This window comes from Colossoma macropomum, unplaced genomic scaffold (genome assembly GCF_904425465.1).
Source record: "Colossoma macropomum unplaced genomic scaffold, Colossoma_macropomum, whole genome shotgun sequence".
Classification (NCBI taxonomy): domain Eukaryota; kingdom Metazoa; phylum Chordata; class Actinopteri; order Characiformes; family Serrasalmidae; genus Colossoma; species Colossoma macropomum.
Genome location: NW_023494805.1, coordinates 29,270,422 through 29,291,840, shown reverse-complemented (window position 1 = coordinate 29,291,840; position 21,419 = coordinate 29,270,422). Strand labels below are relative to the sequence as shown.

At 39.7% G+C, this 21,419-nt stretch overlaps 3 protein-coding genes across 5 annotated transcripts; 1 reads left to right on the top strand and 2 right to left on the bottom strand.

Moving 5' to 3' along the window:
• The first annotated feature begins 348 nt into the window (after window positions 1-348).
• Window positions 349-5,103, top strand: cideb (cell death inducing DFFA like effector b). Its single transcript, XM_036597668.1, has 5 exons — window positions 349-550; window positions 1,080-1,194; window positions 2,596-2,745; window positions 3,491-3,684; window positions 4,107-5,103. The coding sequence occupies exons 1-5, from the start codon at window positions 525-527 to the stop codon at window positions 4,255-4,257; spliced, it is 636 nt and encodes a 211-aa protein (XP_036453561.1). The 5' UTR covers window positions 349-524; the 3' UTR covers window positions 4,258-5,103.
• homezb (homeobox and leucine zipper encoding b) lies at window positions 4,775-10,895 on the bottom strand. 2 transcript variants are annotated; one of them, XM_036597665.1, is made up of 3 exons: window positions 10,321-10,895; window positions 8,375-8,731; window positions 4,775-7,608 (listed from the first exon to the last, which is right to left on the bottom strand). In XM_036597665.1, exons 1-3 carry the CDS (start codon window positions 10,609-10,611, stop codon window positions 5,668-5,670), a joined length of 2,589 nt encoding a protein of 862 aa, XP_036453558.1. In that variant the 5' UTR covers window positions 10,612-10,895; the 3' UTR covers window positions 4,775-5,667. The 2 variants fall into 2 exon arrangements, with proteins under 2 accessions (XP_036453558.1, XP_036453559.1); XM_036597666.1 differs by lacking the exon at window positions 10,321-10,895 and adding an exon at window positions 9,201-9,251.
• A 1,350-nt stretch (window positions 10,896-12,245) lies between these two features.
• Window positions 12,246-21,275, bottom strand: LOC118826517 (E3 ubiquitin-protein ligase TRIM39-like). Of its 2 annotated transcripts, XR_005008756.1 has the most exons (9): window positions 20,824-21,275; window positions 20,201-20,277; window positions 19,487-20,040; window positions 19,224-19,319; window positions 18,881-19,114; window positions 18,623-18,785; window positions 18,452-18,478; window positions 13,255-15,662; window positions 12,249-12,695 (listed from the first exon to the last, which is right to left on the bottom strand). XR_005008756.1 is itself a non-coding variant. In XM_036597506.1 (8 exons), exons 2-8 carry the CDS (start codon window positions 20,253-20,255, stop codon window positions 15,127-15,129), a joined length of 1,665 nt encoding a protein of 554 aa, XP_036453399.1. In that variant the 5' UTR covers window positions 20,256-20,277; window positions 20,824-21,275; the 3' UTR covers window positions 12,246-15,126. The 2 variants fall into 2 exon arrangements, 1 of the variants encoding a protein (XP_036453399.1); XM_036597506.1 differs by having other exon boundaries at window positions 12,246-15,662.
• Window positions 21,276-21,419: the final 144 nt, after the last annotated feature.

The window sequence follows — 21,419 nt, the reverse complement described above, 5'->3', positions numbered from 1 at the left end:
CATCAAGTCAGGGGAAGTCAGGAAAAGTCAGGGATTCCTGCTTGTAAAAAAATCGATATGCTGCATGAATTGAGTTTTTGTGTGTGTAATAAACAGGGGGGTTTAATCCACCGATCCTTGATGTTCTTTAGAAGTGAGCTTTGACAAAAGATGTAAAACCGAGCCATTCATGTTTTTCAAAATTAAAGTCATCAGTGGAAGCTGGTGATTCCAGTCTGTTTCAGTCAACACGCTCAGATTTTTTTTCACTGTATGTTTATTTGCAGTTTATGTTTTTAAACCCCACACCCTCAGCGCACTATCAAGTACCGGACCTTGCCCCATGACATCTCCGGCTGAATCATTCAGCTCAGGTCGAAGTCCACAAAAGCAGAACAGACCTTAGGGCAGCCTAAACAACTCATTTAGTCAGCTACAACAGAATCAGCTCTTCGTCTTTTACTAGGACTTAGAGAAGCACATCTAAGGATTAAAACTAAACGTATACAGAGGCAAAATAGTATAGGACAACTGAGATCACCAGAATGGATGCAACATCCTCACTGATTAAGTAAGTTTGATGATAACACAGACCTTCAGATGTATTTAGTGTAAATACGTTGCTTTAATATAGAGAGCAACTACTCTTTAATGGCTGTTATATTATTGTCTCTTGTACAGTAAGATGTGTTCTACAGATTAGTAAGCTTTGCTGCTTAATTATCTTGCAAATTCTGGAGGAAAAATATTTTTCTAAATTAGCAATTGATCTGAGCTCTGTTGTTATTTTTTTTTTCTAATTTATTTATTTCAAAGTTCAAGATTCAAGTTTCAATGTATTAATTAACTGCTGATGCAGCCCTTGTATGTAAAGGACTTTGGTCATGGTAAATGAAAACTTTTTTTTAGGCTTAAGCTAAATTAACCTAAATTTTCTGAACCAGCCCAAACTGTATAAAACACGAGTGCTGATTAGATCACTAAGCCACACACAACATGCTTTGTTCTAATTTCATCTGAGTTTGACCAGTAATTAACCAAGGCTCTCCATTATATAATAATTACTGATATCTCTTTTATTCTTTTGACCCTTATTTAAGGTCAGTGTCTCGACGTGTGTGGTCTCCTGCTCAGAGGCCTTTCAGAGTGTGTTCATGGAACAGAGAAGTTCGAAAGGGAGTCACTGCCGCCACCCTAAAGGAGCTCAAACAGAGGGTGAGTGAGTGACCAACTGATAAAAAACGAATGCAAAAGTTTGGATATCCCTGGTAAAATGATGTTTTTTTGATTTTCTAAGTGAAAATAAGTTAGCACATCCTCTACAGAGAGGAAACGTATAAATACAGCACAATTTCTATTAATGTCTGTACAGGTTTTAGTTTTAGATTTAGTTCTATTTAGTTTTACATATTGGAAAAAATAAAATGTTAACTTAAATGTGTCGTTTCCTCTGTTTTGTTTACTTCTAAGTAAAACATCTGAAGAACAAATTTTATTATGAAAGAAATTGACCATTTGTAAAAATATGATTCTTCTGCACACACATGCCATTCTTTGTATGTGTTTCATCAAAGTTTGCCGAAAGACCTCGAGTAAAAGACAAGTCCTCCTCAGAATCTAACATTGCTCTGACTAGCTCCAGTGTTAGCTTTAGCATTAGCTCATCTGAAAGGGGCAGATTCTATCTCTAAACCCTTCCTCTTTTTAGACATGAAACCTACCGCTGTAATGTGGAGCAACTAAACTATTTCCTTGGTTTGATTAATGTAAACATTGTTTCCATGTACTCCCGCTACAGATCCTTTTACTTTTTTAACACAAGTGTGTACGGTAGGTGTCACAATCATGAAATTTTAGCTGACGATTGTCATATAAACGACTGCAATTATTGATTTACTTTTCTTGCTTGATGTATGCAACTATTAAGGTATAGCCTAAAAAGGCCACATTCACTGATTAGCCATCTTACTTGCTAACTGTATTTACTTTGTACTGTCAAATCAATACTTTGCACACTCCCACAAATGTCTATAGTTACACAGAATTATGTGTAGATTTAAGCAACCCTACATTATATATAACTATTATCAAAACCACCTTTCATTCTGCTAGCATGTACGAAAAAATATTAGCATAACTAACAAATAAACAAACATTTCTCGTGCTGCCCTCCAAACGTTAAAGCGTATTAGAAGCTATAACTTTTTTGTTTACATAAGTCCCATGAAGTCTCAATGAATGCATTTATTGCTTTATTTACATTTATTTTCCTTTAGATCAAACAGTGTTTGTTGTTATATTGCAACAAATACTGACTCTGGGAAATCATTGCTTAAATATCCGAAATCATCTTAAATAATTGCAATTAGGCGATCATGTAACAATTGTGACAGGCCTAGTGTACAGATGCTACCAAGTAGTCTCAGCTGAAAGTTTGACAGACGCAGCAACAGTAAATAACTGGGGCAGGACTTTCTCAGTCAGTCAACTTTGCAGTCAGTTTGAAATGTCTCATTACTTGTAAGGCAGAGATAAACAATTAAGAAGCAGCTCAACTCAAATCTGCATAGGTCTATGTTGTTCAGTGTTCTTATGCATTGTGTATATGTTTGTCAGGCAGCCCACACTCTGCTGATTCCCACCCTGCTGTCTCTAGTGTGTGAGGAAGACGGCACTGAAGTGGACTCAGACGAGTTCCTCATGGCTCTGCCAGACAATGCAGTTCTCATGGCCTTGGAGCCAAAGCAGGCCTGGAGACCCCATCCTGTACGTATGGCTGTATGCATCTGTTTATTAGTGAATACTGAGTCCGTGTGGATGATCTCTGCTGTGAATGAACTTACTATTTCACATAGTACGTCCACTCTGTGTTACTTCTGGAAGGAAAAATACATTTTTGAAATATTTTAGTGCTGTAGCAAAATAACGTATTAAACTTAATTCTCTTACAATAACAGTGTGTTACTTGCTGAGGACATATTCACATAATCATATTATTTATTTTCAATTTGAAACTAATACCATAACTTCTCAAAGTAAATAGAAAGTTGGAATATTTTCATGATATAAAAGAAACCAATGAGTGCATGTTTTGTATGTGTGTTTTAAAAACATTTCATAATATACTCATTACATAAAATATCTCAGATACAGTAGTGCTCAAATGTTTGGGTGCCCCTGGTCAAAATACATGTATTGTTGATTTTCTAAGTGAAAATAAGTTAACACATCCTCTAATGCATGATTACTTACATATAACGAGGCCTTTGCAAAAGTATTTGCCACAATCATTTTTTCCATTATGTAGAACTCAGCAAATAAATAATGTGCACTATAGCTTGTAGGAAAATGGCATATTTAAGTTTGTTCCCTATAGAGGATGTTATTTTCACATGTAGAAAATGAACAAAATGTCATTTGACCAGGGGTGTTAAGACTTTTGCATACAGCTGTATATTATTATGGTCAGTTGCCTGTTGTTTCCAAGCTTAAACATGCTTATCATTGACAGTTAGGCCAGAGAAGCGGCTCCAAACCAGCTGACAGCAAACCCCGCACTGGTCGTGACATTGCTCGAGTGACCTTTGACCTTTACCGCTTGAACCCAAAGGATGTGTTTGGCTCTCTGAGTGTGAAGGCCACATTCCAGGGTCTGTACTCCATCAGCGCAGATTTCAAATGCCTGGGACCCAAAAAAGTGCTCAGGTGAGAGGAACCGGAAATCTCGATTTGCCTGTAAACGTTGTTCATAATTATTCTTACATTTTGAAAATCGGTGTAGACATGAATTCTTTGTACATCCTTATGGGGAATAGGTACACATGACACTGATTTTCAACTTCCCCAGTTGCTGTTCTGTTGCTGCGTGTAGGTTGAATTCAGTCCATTTACATGCGATGTAGCTACAAAAGCATCATAATAGCAGTGTTAAGGCAGGGATTTCAGCTATTTCAGACTATACACTGTGACCCATGTAAGAGTTTTTGTATTTTAACTTGATACAAGATTTCTCTTACACTGTTTTAATGCTCAACTGACCAGATGACTCTACTTGCATGTCAGATATATTTATTCAAACACTGTGCCAGCAGCATGTCTCATGTTCCCATCTTATTTCTCCATCACAGGGAAGTCCTCAGGATGGTCTCCACTGTACTCCAAGCAGCAGGTCACATGTTGCTCACATCAGCCACTGTGATTCGGCGAATCATTCAGGGAGCAGACCTTCTGCAAGTGCAGCATGGTGATCAGGACATTCAGACAGAATACTGGAACTGACTTCAACTTTGTTCAGAACATTGACTGATTTTCCTTTGTGAATGCAACTGATCTTAAACATCCCACCATCGGTGTTCTTCATTCTGTATTAAACTACCAGGTACAGCCAGATATGTATAGTAGTGGTACTAGCCAGGTCACCAACCCTCCTTCTGGAAATCTACTTTCCTGCAGAATTTAGTTTCAACCTACTGTCCTCCTTCCTTACCCAACACTAATCTAACTGATCAAGCCCATCAAGTACAATCAAGAATTTAAGTAGCTGGACAGCTGTGGCAGACTGAGGTTGGATCTAGACTCTGCAGGAATGTAGATCTCCAGGACCTGAGCTGGTGATCAATGTCTACGACTACAGAAACAGGCAATGGTAACTTGTCATTGAGAGCGACAGGTAGACCAGCAAAAAGCTTAATTGATGTCCACGGTTGTCCTATGTGACAATATAAACATAAACAATGAATATGAATCATGATTACCTGCTTTATGTATTTGCACCAAAATTGGGGGAAAAAAACAATACTTTTAAGACCAGTTTATTGAGTTAAAATGTCATTTTAACCAAGGGGAAACATTTTCTAGAAATAGGTACAAAAATCTTCACAAGTGAAAAAGGAATTCTCTAGTCAACCCCGTGATATCAATCAAATGCATAGAATATAAAATGTATCATTCAAGCTTTTCTGTTGGATTATGGTCCTATGGTCTAAAAACAAAATATTATGACTCAATTGAAATGAGCAATATTTAAAATGTAAGCAAATGATGTAATACAATCTGATCTTTTAACACATTAAATAATTATGTTAAAACCATTTAACATAATGGTTAATAAATATTTTCTGTCCACTGATTGACTGTTCTGTTAAAAGCAATGATTCAATGTTTTGAAAGATCTACAACTCAATTCCAACTTTCATCTAAATAAAAAGAAGAAAATACGAAGTACATAAAAAAGACCCACATGAAAACAATTTCTATGGACACTAATAATTTGCTGAATGATTCCACGGAGGATGAGAACTTACAGAAGGCAGACACCGAAATGCTACACATAAAAGCTGACAGTAGATTCACCCAGTACCTGTGGTATGCAAATTACTCTCAGCATCTTTCTTTGCTTATTTAGTGTTATCATAAATATTTTCAACTTAGGCAAAAATTGCTCAGATTGGCAAAATAAAATAAATAAATTTTGTATTAAAGATTCTGACGAGGCACTGTATTATATCAATGCATCAGTGGTGATACAACTTGGGCAAAGACAGAGACCAGAAAAACCTTTTCTTTAAAAACAAAACAAAACAAAAATTTGATATACAGTACTTGGCAGCCATGTAGAGTCCAGACTCTACTTTTCCTCTATTCTAAATGCTCTCTAACATTACATGTAACTTTACAATTACTCCAGAATCAAAGTTCACCCCCAGGCAGTGCTGAAGGACTTTCCTCATATAAGTTATCCCATGTCATCACTTCACCCCCTGCTGTCCCATTACTGGGTTTAGGCTCCTCAATGCCAAAGCTAGAATCTGCACCCTCTAGCCAGGACTTGCTCCTGGCGCTCCTACCGCCTCTCTTCTGCTGCTTAGTGATGCCAGCGATAATGCGTTCCCTATCCTCTGGGCTCATCCAGCGCATGTTGTTGTGTTTGACATGGTAGCGCGTGTCTCCAAACCACTGCACAATTTCTGTCCGCGTTAGGCCTGTCTTCCGCTGCAAGACGGTGTAGTCATCACTGGTGGGCCACTGGCAACGCAGAAAGCTCTGCCTCAGCACATCCAGCTGCTGCTGCGTCTTCTTCCGGAGGTTGGGCTCAGGGCCGAGGCTAAGGACCCGACCTTGGATAAAGGAAGGAGACGGAGAAGAGGACGAAGTAGATGGGGAAGGGGCTATGGAGATCTCCTTACGTTCCCGTTTAATAGACGTGTGACCGTCCCCAGGCTCTAGGTCCATCTCTCCCTCTTTTCTCACATCTGAACTACTAACTCCTTCCATCAGGGTGTCCTGCTCATCTTCCTTGTCCACATCTAACTCAATCTCAAAGCCCTCTGGGCCAATTGGCTCACCGTCCTCATACATGCCACCACTTGGAAACACATCGTCATCCAATTTTTTTCTATATCTACCCCGTTGTGAGCGTCTACCATCCTCTGACAGCCAGGACCGACCGCTCCTGCGAAGCTGATAGCGGCTGTCAGCAAACCACTTCCGAATCTCATGGCGGCCAAGTCCAGTGACACGCTGAAGACGCTGAACCTCAGCCTCTGAGGGCCAGTTCCTATGGACAAAACTGCGGCGGAGCACCATCAGCTGAGCTTTGGACTTCTTCCGCAGCTGTGCTGTAGGGGCACGAGTTGGTTCTGGTTTGGGCGGTGTGTGTGGGTCTGCTGGGGACTGGTACTGCGCTGTGCTACTGTGATGGATATTGCCGTCGAGTTGTGGTGGATAACTATAAGCACTAGGACTTTGGGTTTCAGGTTCGATAGGAGGTATGTGCTTCAGATCCATGTTGGACTGAGGGTGAACTTTGTGCAGGGATGAATGTTCAAAAGCAGACTGAGCTTCTGCTGTGTGTGGACCAAACTGTTCTAAACCATTTGTGTACTGAGGAATGGCAGCAGTGCCGTTGTAGTCAAGCGAATCATGCTGGGATAAAATGCTACCGTGGTTGGGCGTGTGATGCATTTGTCCCGTATAGCCATCCCCTACAGGTGCCTGCTTAAAGCCTTGCTGCAGCTCCTCAGCTGGCTTCCTCTCATGCACTAAATCATGAGGTAAAGCATCTTCCTTTTCTTCCTCACACTCCTCCCCACGCTGAATTTGGCGGTGCAATTTGCGTCGTGTCTCACGGATGTCATCGTCACCCCAGCTGATTCCATAGCGAACTCGCTGCATCATGAACCACACTTTGACCCGTTCAGCAGGCAGGGAGCAGCGGCGTGCCAAAGCATTAGCCTCCTGCTCTGTGGGATACGGAAAGGCATTAAAAGCCTCTACAAGCTCAGAAACAGCATCAAGCTCATGAGTCTGCTCAGAGCGCACCCACACCAGCTTCAGCCCCTCAGACACCAGTGGCAGACACACTAAGTGCGTCCGGTTGAGGCTGGACGTGCCGGAAGATGCAGTGCTCTCACTTTGGTTTCCTTTGCTAGACCCTGAAGAGCATGAGGCCTTCCTCCGAGGCAAAACGGAGGCAGGAACTGGACTTTGGCTGGCCTTGTCGGCTGGTGCATTTTTCGCAGTCTCCATTTGCTCCACTTCTGGTACCTGGTTCTCCACAATGCAGGTACTTCTGCTGCTTTCCTCTGAGTCCTTGGGTAAGGAAGACGTGGATCCCTCAGAAAGCTCAGGCTGTGGGGAGTAGTGGAAACGTCAGATATGGAAGTGTGTCAAGTGATGAAATGATTAAGCACTGCAGAAGATAACTGCAATTAAATGCTTATTTGCAAACCTCGGCCTACCTCCAGTACTACTTTGCTAGATGTAATCCAGTCAGATTTTGGGCTGCATTAAAACCTCTGAAACTGGCCTGCTTTGGTATTTCAGAGATTTAAATCTAGAACAGGAACCAATATTTGACTATTTAAGCAACTAAAGAAAAACAAAACACAAAAGCTGCCACCTAACTACTGGAAAATATATCAATATCTATCTATCTATCTATCTATCTATCTATCAATATCTATCTAACTAGAAAATTCACACAATACATATACTAACCACATGAGCCATATATAATGACTTACAGCCATAATCTTAAAGCCGTCTGCTTTGTCATATAGGAAATGAATGCAGTGAGATTGGGTCTGGCCTGTTAAATTACAGATTTCCTAGCTGTACAGTGCACACATGGTCCAAACTTACAGCTGTGATTACAGTGGAGCAAAAAACACTGAATTAATCCATTATATTCATGTAATAATAGTGCACTCAAGCAGGTCCATGGATGAGTTGTAACCACAACATGAGTAGGAGCCCATTCTCTGTACATTTACCTGAAAATTTACACAATACACAGAGGCCTACATGACAGCAGTATAGAGCTGAGCAGGATGCCATCTTATACTGACCCACAGACCAACGCTGCAGCACAAAAACAAAAATAAAAAACACTTACGTTTTCCACAGGAGGGCTCTTCTGTCTCTCTGGGCTTTGCTCTCCGTCCACATCAGGAGCCTGTGCAGCTGCAACATCATCCTCAGCAGCAGCATCATCTTCCGCCTCCTCCTCTTTCCTTCTACGTTTCTCCCCCTTTAGTGAGCTCGGGCCGGGCAGCGAGGTAACAGGGTGGACAGAGTGGAGATGATGGCTAAGCGAGCCAACGTCAGCTGCTTTATAGCCACAGATACGACAGTCGTAGCTGTCGGTGGTCGTTAAACTCTTACCCCTGACTTCATCTCCATCCTCACGCCTCTCCTCAGGGTCCCGCGTCGACTCAGCAAAGCGTGGTGGCTCACACTGCTCCATTGCAACCTACAAGGGACGAGGACAAAGTTAACTAGCTTAACAACAAGATCGCATTCGACATAGTAACACCAGCTAACGTTACAGCAACACACCAGCGCCGAGGAGGTAACGCTGCTAAGCTAGCTAACACAAATCCGTCGTGTTGCGGTAACTATGGTAGCTGGTCAGCTAACGTTAACGTACTTGACTACGAAAACCTGAGAACGTTAACGGGCGACGCAGACGGTGATCGACAGATCACATCTATAACTCGCCCAGTTTATTTTCCCTTTTAAATTCGCTTTCTACAACGTTAGCTGTCGAGCCGCTAGTCGGAACAAAGGCTTTTACCCCTGCAGCTAGCTACCTAACGATGTCGCTAGACACCTACATAAAGCTACATAAAACTAAGATTGCGTCTAACACGTTACAGTCCCGGGACAAAGGTGGGTGTTAATGAGGCTCTAACGAGCCCTAGCAAGGTATGTACACTCGCCTCGGATAGCTGTTGTCAATCTGTCACAGTTTGGTTTGTCGCATCTTCGGTCTGTGAAAACAGAAACGGTTATCGTTCTGGGCCTCCAGAATAAAAGCCCCAGATCACGACCGGAGATTAAATAGTTTGCCGGGATGTTTAAATATAATAATCTTTTATTTATATACAACAAGTACATAATAACGTGACAAGCACACAAGCGATGAAGTAAATAAGTAAAATGCAATGTTGTTTAAAGTAAAAAGGGAGAACAAAGGTTAAATGTAGCTACCATACAAAGAAAAAAAGTACAAAATACAGTGATAAATAAAAGTTGCAACCCAGACAGCAGGGAACGTTCCCACAACTTTGGTTAACGTTACCTACAAGTTCTAATAATGTTTTAAAGTAATATTGAAAGAACATTTTAAAGACCCTCTCCAGGCATCGATAAAATCCCTAAAAACATCTCAGTTAATCACAATTACATATTTTGAAGTTATTCTCCACGGAAAAAAACCCTAATGCCTTAAAAGTTGTTTAGATATAACTCTACACCTTTGCCTTCATCCACTATGCGCGGATCTATGAATATGCAGATAGAAGTTTGCCTTCAGGGCTTTCTGTCAGAAAGAAGCAGCTTTCTCCTCCTCCTATGAGCACTTGAATTAGCTAACGCTATACTAGCTGCTCACGAGGACGGCCTTTATCATGACATGCCTTCTTCATGACCCCAAAGCCATGAATTTTCCTGACAGAATTATCGCAATGAATAAAGCCATCATCTAATTCAGCAAGCTTAGCTATCTGACACACTTTTAAAGTAACGTTTGCCCCAACTTTCTTCATGCATTTTCTAAGGCTAACGTTATCTAACATTATCTAGCACGTTGCAGCTTTTATACGAGGCTGAAGTCAGCTTCTGATCCGCCAGCTTTTTGTTCGAATTTTCCGTTCCACCCTAAATGGTGCAGCAGTTACATTCTGGCGCCTCAAGCCGCCTTGTTCGAATTTTCCTGTAACTGCTGTACCATTTAAGGTGGAACGGGAAAATCCGAACAACAAGCTCACAAATAAGATGACTTCAGCTTCGTAGATTTACTGTACAGTTAACGGATAAAACACGAGAAAATAAACTTACCGGTTGGCTCGTACTCGCTGTGTCCCCAGCACAAATGGATGGAACAGCGTCCAGCCTCAATATGAGTTTAGTGGCAAACCCCATCTGTTTTTGAGTAAAATTTACAAAACAGTCCTCTGGAAAATGGCTACTGCAAACCCGAGTTTTCTCTGGAAGTTTGGCTGGGACAATCCGATTTTTCCAAATAAACTGCACCCATTTTTCTCTGATTTTCAGATCCTTTGGCAACATATGAAGGCTCACATTTTCTCCTTTAACTTTGCATCCGAATACAAAACATGTCTCTGCCATCGTTTAAAAAAAATACCACACAAGCCACACCGGACTCGGATACACCCCTTCCACCTTATTATTATGCTAATGATATGGAAATCCCGAACCGTCAGTGGACGGGATTGGTTCCTTAGGTTTGTGACGTATGAAACCCTGTCTCTCTGACCACTGTAGTCCTGTGTCATTTTGTAGTCGGCGCCATGCGCTTATGTCCATATTAGGAACTCTGGGTCTAAGCTTGATTTCTCTATGGCCAGAATGAATAGGGTTTTCGAAAAATCACCTCTATTGCACCCTGTGGTAGATAAAAATGTTCAAAACCCGATACATTTTGTCCTCAATCTCATACTGCACTGTCACTTTGTTTATTTGTCCACTAATATTGCACTTTGCACTGTCACTTTGTTTATTCATCCATAAATGTTAAAGGTAAACTGTACAACTGTTAACATTTATTTCTACAGTACATAGCCAGTAGTTCATTCACTGGAGGGACAGGCATGACAGCATTGTCTTCTGCATAGTAGTCATGCAATTACTTAGTATATTTTATTCTATTAATTATCTCTACTTTCTTTTTATATATCTGTAAATAGTGTACAGCAATACTTTGCTCCTGTTCATTTTGCTCTTATTATGCTCTTTACTGTGCTTTGTACTGCCGCAATAGAAGAATTTCCCTCTGGGATTAATAAAGTAATCTATCTATCTATCTATCTATCTGAATTGACAACATTAGACTGGCAGCCTCCTTAAAGAGTAACTACACCCTAAGACTTAAATCAGCTTAAATGCACTGCTGAGTAATAAACTATACCAGCCTTGCTTAAAATGTGAAAACATCTTTCTAAACTGTAAAAATATAATTTTTATCATGGTCAGTCCCGCCTCTGCAGCGCCCCTCTGGTCCAACTCTGCTATAGGTGCGGATGACCGGTCTTCATACCAAAGTACCATGACACACCACAGTATGCAAATCAGTCATACAACACTACTGCCCCCTGATGACGGCCTACTCGTTTCATATCTATGGTAGTATTTTTGATGAGTTTTAGCCTATCAGAATATCCTACGTAGAGGTTTTGTTTACAGGTATACCTGTAAATATGTGCTACGGTAGAACATTTTGATAAGGTAGCACAACTTGCCAGAACACCGCCATAGCCAGCCTTAGTTTCATGTGTGTGCCTTAATGCTAACATTGCTACATGCAAGCTAATGCTACTGCGCATTAATTTGATGTCACTAAGCTACACGAAAGGAAGTCTGTCGCAATATGTAGACATTTGCATTTGTCTGAAAACTACTGAAAACTAGCTTTTAGCTAACTTTAGTCAAATGTTAGGTAACTTAGTTAATAGCTTGCTGGTCAAGTCTTTGTAGTGGTGGTTCTGGCACATTGTACAGTCAGCACAGACCGCCATGCAAATTTCTGAGATATTTTAAATGACTCCAGCACTTCCAGTTACAATATGTAATTGTCAACAGGCATTACTTTTCACAATAAGATCAACCATAGAAGGCCAAGTCAGTTTCATTAGTGCAAAATAAAAAGTTATTTTGGTATTCTCATTATATAGCAACCTATGAATTAAAATTGAAATGAGTCAACCAATATTTTTTTTTATTTGAATAAACTGTGAATTCATGTGTTAATTACATTACATACTGTTTGATGTAGTACAATTAAATTGAATACATTGTGCTCAACAAATATAAATAAAAATAGCGTTACAGTGTGCAGAGACTTTTGTAATGCAACACATTTTAAAATGGATTAACTGGTTTAGAGCTTAACAAAGTAAAAAAAAGGTAACTTTTTATCATGTAAGCGAGTGACTGCTGCACATATATATGGCAGTGTTTAATGCAGACACTACTTTATAAGTAGTCTTTGCTATGATAATGCTATTTCTATTACACTGGGTTAAATGCCACTTACGACAATTCTAACTTTGAAATGGGCATTTGAGGCTTATAACACACTCAATTAACATATTTTAACTTTGTATATTGTAATTTTCAATGAAGTATTCAGTGGCTGCGTCCAGAAATTTTTGCCACTGCTCCTGTCTTCCCCTTCCCTTCTTACTGCTCCTCTTCTACCCCAGAAGAACACGGAGAAACCGTTGCGAGTAAAGGAGCAGGAAGAATGGAGAGACAAGCAGAAATTAGGGAAAAAGTGCCCCTTGCTGTAATGCTCAGAATGCAGCTCGTGATTACATTGCATTTTAAATTACGTCGTGACACGTGTTAGAATGCAACAATGCGCAAAACCATGCCTGCATAGCTCAACATGTCCTGCTTTTACATCCTCGAGTGAAGTACTGGAGGACCTTGGTAGCCTGTTATCGATCTGCCAAACTGCAAATTACACAGTGTTTTTCCTATGCTTGTATTAGAACTTCAAAACCAGAGGTCACAACTCCATGTTTAACAAAATATATATATTACTAAACTTTGTTCTTTATTAAAACTCTCAAAAATAAAATGACAGCTAGCTGCTAATGGTTAACCTAGCCAGTTGGCTAGCTGTCTGTTTTTAATTTGTTTAAGGTTCACCGGGGCTTAATCCTATGTCATTTTGCCTAATAGCTTATCCTTTCAAAAACATATTCAATTTTGTAGCAATAGCAGTGAAATTTAAATAAAATTTCTTACCTCCATAATTCTGTTGATTAATCCTCAGCAGTTAGCCTTTTAGCTAAGGTGGGAGACCTGGAATGCATTTTGCATTTACATCTTGAACCTGTTCCAACCACTTCCAAGCAGTTATAAAAACTTGTCTTTTGTCATTAGTTGAAATGAATTATGTGGAAAAGCAGAGAGAATTGTAGGTTATGCCTTATCCTCACGTTCTATACTCAAGCCCTACCATTCTTTCTTGTACTCTAAAACAGATAATTATGTACCGCATGAATCTGTCTGTATTTACAATATTTTATTACATTTATAAGCATGCACTATTGCATATTTGTGCATTTATTAAAAAACAGCCAAGATACTATTAGAAGACAACTACCAGAAATAATAATCAATTTTGTTTGGAAAAATATGTAAAATTAAATGCACTTTAAGATATGTCAAATAGGACCCATGCAGGAGCCACACATAGTCAGGTATGGACAGCTTAACTGGGGCCCACAACTGTAGCCTAAATGGGGCTTACAATAAAGCCCACTAAGCCCATTTAAAACCTACATGAGCAACCAAGCTAGAGTTAGCTAACTATAGTAGTTTGCTAGTTTTTTTTTTCAGTGATGGGTTTTGCAAGCTAATATTAGCAAGCCATTAACTAACTTTACAGTTGTGATTCTGGTGATCCAAATTAGTTGTGTGCAGTAAGGTTCTAGCGTTAGCTAAATGGATTGCTAGTTGCAGCAGTGTCTCTGGGGAACTCTGCAAATAATAGGCTATACCTTGCTAAAAAAAAGGGAGTGTTCCTATGTTCCCAGCGTTTTTATATTCCCAGGGTCCTACGCTCAGCTTTTTGATTAATACATCTAAATGATGCATTTAAGTAACCAATGAAAGGGCTCCCAAATTTATGGTTAATGTTAACATAGTGTCACCAAAGGTCAAACAGGAAAGAAAGTGCAGGTTTTTCCATAGGAAAGCACATTGCCTCAGCTCTAGCTTAAGCCTTGACTAGCTAAATAGCTAAGCAAACTTTGTGATTGTCTATTTTCTGAGAAGAATACATAAACCTTTAAAGAATCACTCTGGTTAAGAGTGGTGTATTGCTCTTCATTTTGTTGTTCTTGTTTGTTGTGTAGCCCTTACGTTGCAAACAAGCATGTTATCAGAATAAAGTAAAACACTTGAGATGGTAAGGGGAAATTGTGAGGGCAAGTTGACAAGGGCATGTTGAAAACAGCATTGAAATGGAGGGTAAATGTCATTTTGGATGTGCTCAATGATTCCACTGTTAGCACAAATGCAGTAATGTTTTTCAATGTTGTTAATTTTGTGAATTTTTAATGACTTTTTGACTAAACACATTTAAATGCTCATTCTCGTTTAATCGGAGGATCTATGTGGAAGCAGGATGTCCCTAAAAACAATTTCAGATTTTATTTCCTGAACATATGACATTAGAATATGTACAATTGTAAAGGTATGGACAGTACTCTCACTTTAATGTTGAGTAAATCTAATACATTTATATAATTTAGGCAACATGGGAACATTTTTTCCCATGAAAATTTCAACGAGGGAACACAGGGCAATAGGAATACAGGACTGCATCCAAAATTACAAAGAGAAAACACATGGCTTGGGGAGCACAGAGCCCTGAAAACATAGAGCTGTTTCCTAGACATTTCAAAATAGAATCCTGGGAACACTGGACCCTGGGAACATATCCATTGAGTCAATCACCTTCTTTCCCCCATCTTAGATCAGCAAGAGTATATAGCTAATAACCAACATAGACAAGCTTATAGACCATGTGAAACTCGCTACCAAGAAAACTGACTTTAACTTGATTGTAGTAGCTCATCTGAACGGGTGAAGCTGATTATTTGTTTAGTCTTAAATATGTGAGATGATCAATGGAGCTGAATTTTTTCCTTTGTCATTATTGCGGGGGCTGAAGTATGGATAGAGTTTCTCAATGAAAGACTGACCAGTGAAAGAGTAGATATGAGATCTGGCTTCCACATCAAAAAAGGAGACCAGACCCTCCTCATAATCCACAAACACCCCCACCTTCTGGGGCGTCTGTCTCAGGTAGAGGGGAACGGGAGAACTAGCACGAGCCTCATATTGATTCCCATTTCTCAGAACCACAGCCCAGAATCCATTCTCAGGGCTCAGTGTAATCGGACCCTTCCTGTTAATAGACTCTCTGGCCACTCCTACATCCCACTTAGTCTTTCCCCTGACCTGTGCCTCATAGTAAAATCTCCCTGAGGAGAATCCCTCCTTTGCGAGAACATTGGCATACTGATTAAATCTCTTTGGGTTGTCAGGAAGATTCTGTCTTGTGTCTCCACATCTCACTTGTTTTCCATCAGCAGACAGGATGAGATAGGGATATGCCGTGTCTGGATCCAGAGTCACATCCACTAAGAGAAACACACAGTATATGATAAGAGTATGAAGGTGACAAATTATGCAGTGAAGTAAAATTTCTGAGAAAGCTTGTAGAAGACTAAAGTGTACTTCATGTCAACGGTCACCAAGACTCCTCCTGGAGAGCTACCTTTCTGCATACCTAATCCAGTTAATCAACTTGTTTATAATATCACAATCATTGGCATCATGTGAGCTACATATAGATTGGAAATGATTTCTGCAAGAGGTGGATCTAGAGAAGGTTGGTGACCACAAGGGGTTAAATTGTGCCAGAGTAAATCTATGGGACCTTTGGTTTATGTCAATGGCAAACGGAGCTAAGCTCACAGTTTTTTTGAATTGTCTGATGTGGTGCAACACACTGTACCAGATTAGACAATTTCAGTTCATATAAAACACTAACAGAAACATTTTAGGAACAGGAAAGATTCTTGAAGTCAGATAAGCGGCATCACTATTTGGAACAATTCATTTTGCTGTTTTAATGGCTTTAGCGTGCCTTTAATATTTGACAGAAAAAAATCAGATCATGTTTTGCTATAACTTCGATGCCAAAACTCACAAACAAGGAATACTAAAACACAAAGTAACAACAAAGTGAGTCGACATAAGTCCATAAGACTGAAACAGAAAGGCTATTAGTTGTATCATATTTTTTCATGATATCATCTCCATATAATAATTCCACCATTTCAACACCTAACACCAAAAATGAAGGTAAATGAAATATTGCCTTTTAATGATTTCATGTTAGTAGTATATGTACCCTTCAAAATAAATAACAAAATCCATGGTGCACTATATGACCATGACAGACATAATGGTATACATAAAGAGTAGTGCAACAACACATGAAAAGAATGCTATTACTAAGTGCTATTGCTAAGTACTATTGAAATTAATTTTAAAAATCTTTATGGCAGAATAACTTTTGACGATTTTTGGCAGCATTGGGAGCATAAAAGTAAAGTTTAGCACTAAAACTAACTAAGCAAACTACAAACAACTCCTAGTTTGAATTGTAAATGTAACTGCTGTACCATTTAAGGTGGAATGAAAAGTTGTGAATGTTGCACTTGTTTTAACTGCAGAAGCTGTTAAAATCATTCAGATCAAGAGACATCTGTTGTGGAGAATCCCATCTGCAGCCGGACGCCTCTCCACATTTTTTCCACTTTGAGTCTCGAGTCTTTCCAAGTCATAAGGCTCGAGTCTAAGCCAAAGTCTGAAGCACTGGTGTACAAGTCAAAGTCGAGCCACAAGTCTTTTTTTGTTTTTGTCGAGTCGAGTCTCAAGTCATCAACCCAAGTCCACACCTCTGACTAACTCTACTGTCATGGCATCTCTGCCCTAGATCCTTACCCTCATCATGTGCACGTGTCTAGTTAATGTCTAATGTCTATGTAACATTATTCTTTCATCTGTTTTGTGAACACCTGTTTGTGTTACATTAGTTAACTGTGTTCATTTTTCATATGTACCTAGTTTTAGTGCTTCCTAGATATTTCCTGAGCTTCCTGTTTTGACTACAACACCTGAAGAAGCATGAATAAAGTTACTCGGCACTTACTGTTTATGGTGTGCATAATTACATCCATGAATAATGGAGCTTTATATACTCCTTTGGTTTTAATTAGACTTTTAACCTGAAGCAAAGTAAAATATGTCGTAAAAAAAAAGGCAACCATGTGATAACAGTAGGAACTGTAGAGTGTTTAAGTAGTTTAAGCTGAGCAGCCACTTCATTAAGTACATAAGTACCTTGTATCTACATTCTTTATGCATTTCATCTGCTCAACTTACCACATAGGAACATTTTGAAGTTCTACAATTGCAGGCTGTAGTTCATCTGTTTGTCTGCATATAGCCCTTGTCACCCTATTCTTCAGTGATCAGGACCACCACAGGGCACGTATTATTTGGGTGGTGGATCATTCTCAGCACTGCAGTGACACTGATGTGGTGGTGACATGTTAGTGTGTGTTGTCCTGGTATGACTGGATCAGACACAGCAGTAATGCTGGAGCTCTTAAATACCTCAGTGTCACTGCTGAGAATAGTCCACCAACCAAAAATATCAAGCCAATAGCGTCCTGTGGGCAGCGTCCTGTGGGCAGCGTCCTGTGGGCAGCGTCCTGTGACCACTGATGAAGGATTAGAGGATGACCAACACAAACTGTGCAGCAACAGGTGAGCTACTGTGTCGGACCTTAAACCTACAAGGTGGACCAACAAGGTAGGAGTGTCTAATAGAGTGGAAAGTGAGTGGATGCAGTGTTTAAACACTCCAGCAGCACTACCACTCGTACCAGCACAACACACACTAACACACCACCACCATGTTAGTATTACTGCAGTGCTGAGAATGACCCACCACCCAAATAAAACTGGGATGGGGATCTTGAACGCTGAAGAACAAGGCAAAATGTGGTAAACAAATTATGTATATACTTAACGTATAGGTGCTGACATAGTTTTACAATTACAGACTGTAATCCTATAATCAGCACCTATATAGTAAATGGAGCTGATACAATGGACATGATGAGACAATGAGTGTAGATGGTGTACTTAATGAAGTGGCCAGCCTATGTACATATATCTTTTTAAGTTTAGTAGGTTTTAAAGAAAGAAATACCAGATCAATATTGGTCAGTTCTCAAGGTTTCAGTATCGGTATCATAAAAAAACATATGGTAACATGACATCTCTAGTTTAATATAATAAAATGCAATAGAATCTAATATAAACAGAGGAAAAAACAGAAACCATACAGCACCTGCATACTTCTGCATCATCTTCAGTTCTGTAGAGAGATATGTTACATTAGCAAGATACAGATACATTATATTTATACATAATATTTCTTAGATTTTAATCAAATTTCAGTCACTTTTCATATAGCTCTGCTCTGACAGAAGATAATATGCCAAATATGACAGTTTCTCACCTTTTCTCCTCAGCTTCTCATTAAGAGTTTTACTGAGTTCTTCATTCAGACTTTTCTGAAGTTGAGAAAAAGCGTTCCTCACAGGCTCTACACTCAGATGAGGGTCAATACTGATGTCAGTCCAGTTGTTGGTGTGTGGAGGTCTGCACAGTGACGGGTAAATCTACAGTCCAAAGGAGAGAAGAGAAATTCCTCAGCATGGGCAGTGTTGTTGTGTGATGTGCTACATTGTCACTGAGCACATAGAGGGCCACTGACCTGTAGGAGGTGGAGGTGGTCCTCAGTGTTGGAGAGCTGCTCCACCTCAGTGTCTCTCCTCTTTAGCTCAGTGATTTCCTGCTCCAGCTCTTTAATGAGGTCTTCAGCCTGCCTCTCTGCTGCTTTCTGCTTCTCCTCCATCACCTCAAGCAGCTCAGCTTGGCTTCTCTCAATGGAGCGCATCAGAGCAGTGAAGACTTCAACACTGTCTGCTTTCTCTTTCTCTGTGTTTCTCTGATGGCAGAAGATAATTTAAAAACATTAAATAACAAGCATATGTTTAATGTTAGATTTGATATATTCTAAAAATGAAATCTTATAGCCTTTATTACGTTTCACCCACTTTTCTGAGCTCTGCTGAGTTTTGGATCTCTTTGATCTTCTTCAGTCTGTCTTGGATCATCTGCTGCACCCCTGTGTGTAAGCTTCTGAGCTGTGTCTGTGGGCAGAGAGGAAACCCATGTTTGTTTTTACATTTTAAAGGTTGAATAGTTGCCTTGGTTTTCTTAAGGAATGTTTGGTAATAACTTACTTATTACACTTTCCATACTACAGTAAAGTTACTTTGGTTGATATTTATGGTTAATGTTAATAAGTGTCTACTACCTTTTTCTCTCCACTCTCCTCCTCTAGAGGAACAATGTTGTGATTCTTGTGCTCTCCTTCAATGCAGAACTGACACACACATGTCTGGTCATCTCTGCAGAAGAGCTCCAGGGGTCTCTCATGCTTGTGGCATATGTAGTCCTCCAGGTTCTTCACTGGGTCGATTAGCTTGTGTTTCTTGAGCTTTGCAACTTTATGTGACTCTAAATGGGACTTACAATAAGACATACCACAATCCAGACAGGATTTCAGGGCCTTAACTTCCATGCCAGTGCAGACGTCACAAAGAATCACAGGTTTATCAACATCTCCTTTGTTCTTGAAGTGGTCTACAACCTCTCTCAGTGTTGTATTGATCTTCAGTTCAGGTCTCTTGGTGAATTTCTCTTTACAGAATGGACAGTGACAGTGTTGAGTGTTGTTCCAGTACAGTGTAAGGCAGGTTTTACAGAAGTTGTGTCCACATGGAGTGGAGACTGGATCAGTTAATATATCCAGACAGATAGAACACAGGAACTGATCTTCAGACAGGAAACTGCTGGAGTCACGTGCAACTGTGGAAAAAATAAGGGGGAAATATGTCACAGTGCACTGTTCCGTAATTTATAATACTAACATTGCTGAGGAAACAACAATGTATACTCGACCAAAAAAGAAGAGCAAGGAGAGCAGGTAAATTGTGTATATTTCCTTTTCTTGCAGACTGGAACTTACACTTAGCTGGTTCTTCCATGCTCTTCATTAAGTGCAGTGATGAGGATTCTGCCATTTTCACTTCTTCCACTTTAAACCTTTTCAGAAAGACATCACCTCATTTACTCACAAAAATGAAATATGGAATTTATTTAAAAACATTATGTTATGGGGTTCCATGGAACTGTGCTAAATAGCTTTTAAAATACTTGATAGAGTAATACGTACTCAGTGAATTCAAGCAAATCACACGAAAGTGATTTGAGTAAACTGGACTTATCGTTTTTATGTGTCACTCCAACATTCAGTTTAATATGGTTACGTCCAACTAATGAAAGTAGAAGAAGCAGCGCAAGTTACAGGTTTAAGTTGGACCTAGATAATTTAGTTAAAGATAGTTCTTCAAGGGTTCTTTAGTAAAGGCAATAGTTCTGTTTAGAACTATGAGTTCTATATAATGTTCTACACTGCATTACTATATAGAACCTTTTTAAAAATGATTTGCTCACTGGATTATACTGGCCTACTTAAATTGTTGTAAACATTGTAAACATTTGTTTGCTCATGCCAGATAAGGCAAATGGGACACCCAAAGCAAACATATCAATGTTCATAACCCCCAACCCCCCAATTCAGTCACTTACCTGAGTGTTAGAGCTGCTTCAGTTCATACAGTTTGTTTTTTTTTAATGCACTGCAAAGTGAAACTATAGCTTCTTGATCGACGTGAACCAGTGAGGAAATCACTTTCCTCTGCAATGTCATTGGCCCTCCTTGTTATGACTCGTTGTTTTTCCTGGTATGGATACCGATGCAGGAGAACTGCAGTGTGAACCACTTCTTCCGCTCAATAAACTAGTCAAACGTGAAACGTTGATCGATGGATAATGCAAATTTTAAATAAAAATAAAACATTATTTACAACTGTATTGGATGCAGATAGAGTCTGTGAAAGGATTTAAAATTATCAACTGGTGTCAAAACTCAGACTGTTTGTGAGACAGTGTTATTTGGTGCCCTTTTTTGTTGTGCATAATTATAAGATATAAATATATATAACTGCGTCACGATTTCCACCGGCTCGGTCGCTTCAGAGGCTGACTTCCCACAAAACTCCAATTCCCAGAATGCAACCGCTAATCACGTGATCAATACGTCACCGCCATCGACCAATCGGGAGCCACTCCTGCGATCTAACTCTGCGATCAGGCACCCTCTAGTGGTCCGCGGGCCTGTACTC

Bases quoted from the DNA above. Each gene is read 5' to 3' on its own strand.
- cideb (XM_036597668.1), top strand. From the start codon at position 525: ATGGATGCAACATCCTCACTGATTAA. The intron at 1,195-2,595 runs GTGAGTGAGTGA...TATGTTTGTCAG, and splicing joins TAAAGGAGCTCAAACAGAGG to GCAGCCCACACTCTGCTGAT. The intron at 3,685-4,106 runs GTGAGAGGAACC...TCTCCATCACAG, and splicing joins GGACCCAAAAAAGTGCTCAG to GGAAGTCCTCAGGATGGTCT.
- homezb (XM_036597665.1), bottom strand. From the start codon at position 10,611: ATGGCAGAGACATGTTTTGTATTCGGATGCAAAGTTAAAGGAGAAAAT. The intron at 8,732-10,320 runs GTAAGTTTATTT...CGTCCCTTGTAG, and splicing joins CAGCGAGTACGAGCCAACCG to GTTGCAATGGAGCAGTGTGA. The intron at 7,609-8,374 runs GTAAGTGTTTTT...TACTCCCCACAG, and splicing joins AGAGCCCTCCTGTGGAAAAC to CCTGAGCTTTCTGAGGGATC.
- LOC118826517 (XM_036597506.1), bottom strand. From the start codon at position 20,255: ATGGCAGAATCCTCATCACTGCACTTAATGAAGAGCATGGAAGAACCA. The intron at 19,115-19,223 runs GTGGGTGAAACG...TTCTGCCATCAG, and splicing joins ACTCAGCAGAGCTCAGAAAA to AGAAACACAGAGAAAGAGAA. The intron at 18,479-18,622 runs GTGAGAAACTGT...ATCTCTCTACAG, and splicing joins TGAGAAGCTGAGGAGAAAAG to AACTGAAGATGATGCAGAAG.